The sequence below is a fragment of the Myotis brandtii genome, unplaced genomic scaffold, assembly GCF_000412655.1.
Source record: "Myotis brandtii unplaced genomic scaffold, ASM41265v1 scaffold4075, whole genome shotgun sequence".
NCBI lineage: Eukaryota > Metazoa > Chordata > Mammalia > Chiroptera > Vespertilionidae > Myotis > Myotis brandtii.
Window position 1 is genome coordinate 9,860 of NW_005365659.1, and position 3,769 is coordinate 13,628.

The 3,769-nt window shown below is 42.8% G+C and overlaps 1 protein-coding gene across 1 annotated transcript; it reads left to right on the forward strand.

Moving 5' to 3' along the window:
- The first annotated feature begins 385 nt into the window (after window positions 1-385).
- LOC102247093 (60S ribosomal protein L24) lies at window positions 386-941 on the forward strand. Its single transcript, XM_005873370.2, has one exon. It carries the CDS (start codon window positions 413-415, stop codon window positions 884-886), a length of 474 nt encoding a protein of 157 aa, XP_005873432.1. The 5' UTR covers window positions 386-412; the 3' UTR covers window positions 887-941.
- Window positions 942-3,769: the final 2,828 nt, after the last annotated feature.

A 3,769-nucleotide genomic window follows, 5' to 3' on the forward strand; every position in this document is an offset into this window, starting at 1 on the left:
TTTATAAAAAAAATAGGCAAAAGTTTCTGACCAGACTTTTCAACAAAAGAGATAAAGACAGTGTAAATAAATTCATAAAGAAATGCTCACTATAACAATTTCTTAAGGAAATGGATTTAAAACAAAACAAGTTAACACTATACTCATTTCTGGGTTTACAATTTAAAAATATTAAACATCGCATGTGCTTACAGGGATAATTAAAAACTAGAATTTTCATTATTGTGGGTGGCTGGGAAGGCAAAGGGAAGGACCATTTTAGATCAGATTACTGCATATCTTAAAAAGTAAAACACCTATACTGCAACAGGTAGATAAGAAAAACATACATTTATATAAAAAACTGAATGCAACTTCCCATGATCCTCTCCTCCTCTTCACCCTCTTTCCTGCTCTCCGGCGGCCCGCAGCCATGAAGGTCCAGCTGTGCAGCTTCAGTGGGTACAAGTTCTACCCCGGACACGGACGGCGCTATGCCAGGACCGACGGGAAGGTTTTCCAGTTTCTTAATGCAAAATGCGAGTCGGCATTCCTGTCCAAGAGGAACCCTTGGCAGATCAACTGGACCGTGCTCTACAGGAGGAAGCACAAAAAGGGACAGTCGGAAGAAATCCAAAAGAAAAGAACCCGCCGTGCAGTCAAATTCCAGAGGGCCATTACTGGTGCATCTCTTGCTGATATAATGGCCAAGAGGAACCAGAAGCCTGAAGTTAGGAAAGCTCAGCGAGAACAAGCTATCAGGGCTGCCAAGGAAGCAAAAAAGGCTAAGCAAGCATCTAAAAAGACAGCAATGGCTGCTGCTAAGGCTCCCACAAAGGCAGCACCTAAGCAAAAGATTGTGAAGCCTGTGAAGGTTTCTGCTCCCCGTGTTGGTAGAAAACGCTAAGTTGGCAGATGAGATTCTTAAATAAAGACCTGACTATAACTAAAAAAAAAAAAAACTGAATGCAGTATTCCCAGGAAATTTATTTATAAAACTCAAACCTGAAAATAACAAAAACCATAGACAGATCAATAAATAAAGCAATTATTCATACAACACAATACTACTCAGCAGTAAAAAATAACTATTCATAAAAGCATTAGTATGGAATCTGAAAATGACTGTATGGCATGGAAGATACCAATATTTATTAAAGAATACACACCTTATCTATATATATAAAAAACCAGTGACCAGAACACCCTAACAACCAGAATGACAGAATGACCAGTTGCTATGACGCCCATGAACCTGCTGGAGCAGGGGCGGGGCTGGCCGACCATTCTTCTGCGGGCCCCCCAGCACCAGCCCCGCACCCGATGGACCCCCACCACCCTGATTGGCCCACAGTCCCACCCCCCGGCTGGCCTCACCCCCCCATCCCCCACACACACCAATTGGGGGTAGGGCCTCCCGGCCAACCTCCCATGGCCCCTCCCCACAGCTGGCCTGGCCCCTAATTGGCCTCCCACTCCAATCGGGGGTGGGGCCAGCTGGCAAACCTCCTGCAGCCCCTCACCCTGGCAGGCCCAGCACTGATCCACCATGATTGGGGCTAGGCTGGCCGGATCCCACCTGTGCATGAATTTGTGCACTGGGCCCCTAGTAGTGCTTATAAAATTATGAAAATATGAACTAATCTTATAAAAGAAGGAAAATCAATGACTGCATGGAGGCTGGGGAAGGCAGAAAGAGAGATTATGAAGGGGCAGGAGTATTGTAAGTAGGTTTAGAGCTGTTGGTATGGAAAATAATATAGTAAATGATAATACAAGAATAAACTCTTCCCTGGCCATTGTACTTCAGTTGATTTGGCACCATCTCTTGCCCTGAAGGTCACTGGTTCCATTCCAGGTCAGGCCACATGCCTGCCTGGATGCCGTTCTTTCTCATATCACCATTTCTCTCTCTCTCCCTTCCTCTCTTTCTAAAAGGCCAATTAAATATTTTAAATTGAAAAAAGACTTATTTTAAAAAAGAGACTAAACTCTGTGTTTTGCATACTCACATCTGTAAGTCTACTTTTGCCCTAACCTGTATATGAGTGTGTGATATGTTTATTTCACATGTGACAGTTTTACAGCTGTATCCATATTGTGCTGGGCTGCATATCTGGCGCTTCAGCAAGATGGGGCACGCTGTGCTCTCTGTTCCTAAAACACATAGATAGGAAGGTACTGACATCAGGCCAGGCCTTGAGATATGGTCTCATGGCCCCTTCTCAATATGCTGTACTCTCTGTTCCTAGAACACATAGATAGGAAGGTACTGATACTATACTGTATCGGGAACTAAGGTTTTGTAACTTTGTGGTTTTTGCAAATAAAAATGCTGTAATTCCTGTAGTCTGCGCTGCAGTTCAGCCTTTGCTTTGGCAGGGTGCTGTAACTGTAGTCGCTGGCCAGCTTAATAAAGGCCCCTAAATCTTTGATCTGAGTCCCTGGTGGTCGTCTCCGTGGGTCGCCCCATTGCACATATGTCCAAGCTCACCAAATAGTATACATTTGAAAAGAGCATTTTGTTGCATGTCAGTTATAAATATACTTAAATCCTTAAAAAGTACTTCCAAATAAAGGCCTGGATATCCCTATCCTGTTAGGAGATTAAAATGATAACCCTGTATGGGCTTTACCATCTCTCTCCTAATCTCCTGGGAGGACCAGCCTTGCCTCAGGTTCAGCCAATATTGTCAGCAGCAAAGACTATTGCCATCGTAATCCACGGGAATGCTGACTGGTTACAAAAAATACAACCTGGGACTGATTATAGGATTATCCTTCCTCAGCTCTTGAGGTGTTTCCATTAAGGAAAACTTGAGGTGAACATGCTACATGGGCTAGGGGACTCCAAAAAACTGTGTTTATTTTTTCTACCAACAACTTCAGCCACATAAAACAGGTATGAAGGCCCTGAAAATGTCTGTAAGCAAACATCACACTAGTCACAGATCTTTGATCATTTGTGAATAGCATTCAGAAGAGGGACTTTTCTTCCAGTTTACTGCAGTCTTTCCCACTCACTGTGAATATAGTGTTTCTGTCCTAATGGTGATTCCATTTAAACCTCACAATCTTACAACAAATGACACCAGTGTATAAAATTTCATACATCATGGCACATGGCTTTTTTGCAGTCTGTGGGGATACCTTCCCCTAAAAATTGCTGAGAATTATGTAATACTTACTGTGAACAGATAACATAATTCATATTGGTCACATAAGCACATCAAAGGACTCCTATTTTGGGTGACTATTGAACTCACCAATCACAGAGGCACCAGGCTGCAAATTAGAACCCCAAAGTCATGCAGACTTTCTTTCAAGGCCAGAATGACAGAATGACCAGTTGCTATGATGCCCATGAACCTGCCGGAGCAGCAATGCAAAATAACCCAATATTGAACAAAGAGTGATTTTCTGCCATTATTATGTGCCTTCCAAGCATAGAAACTTTGGGACCCCACAAATGCTGTCATACTAATTTACTCTCTCTTTTTTATTTTAAATCTTTATTGTTCAGATTATTACAGATGTTCCTCTTTTTCCCCCCATAGCTCCCCTCCACCCAGTTTCAACCTCCCCAATGCCCTCACCCCCCCTCCACTGTCCTCATCCATAGGTGTAAGATTTTTGTCCAATCTCTTCCTGAACCCCCTTCACCCCCTTCCCCCCAAGAATTGTCAGTCCACTCCCTTTCTATGCCCGATTCTATTACATTCACCAGTTTATTCCATTCATCAGATTTTTTATTCATTTGATTTTTAGATTCACTTGTTGATAGATATGT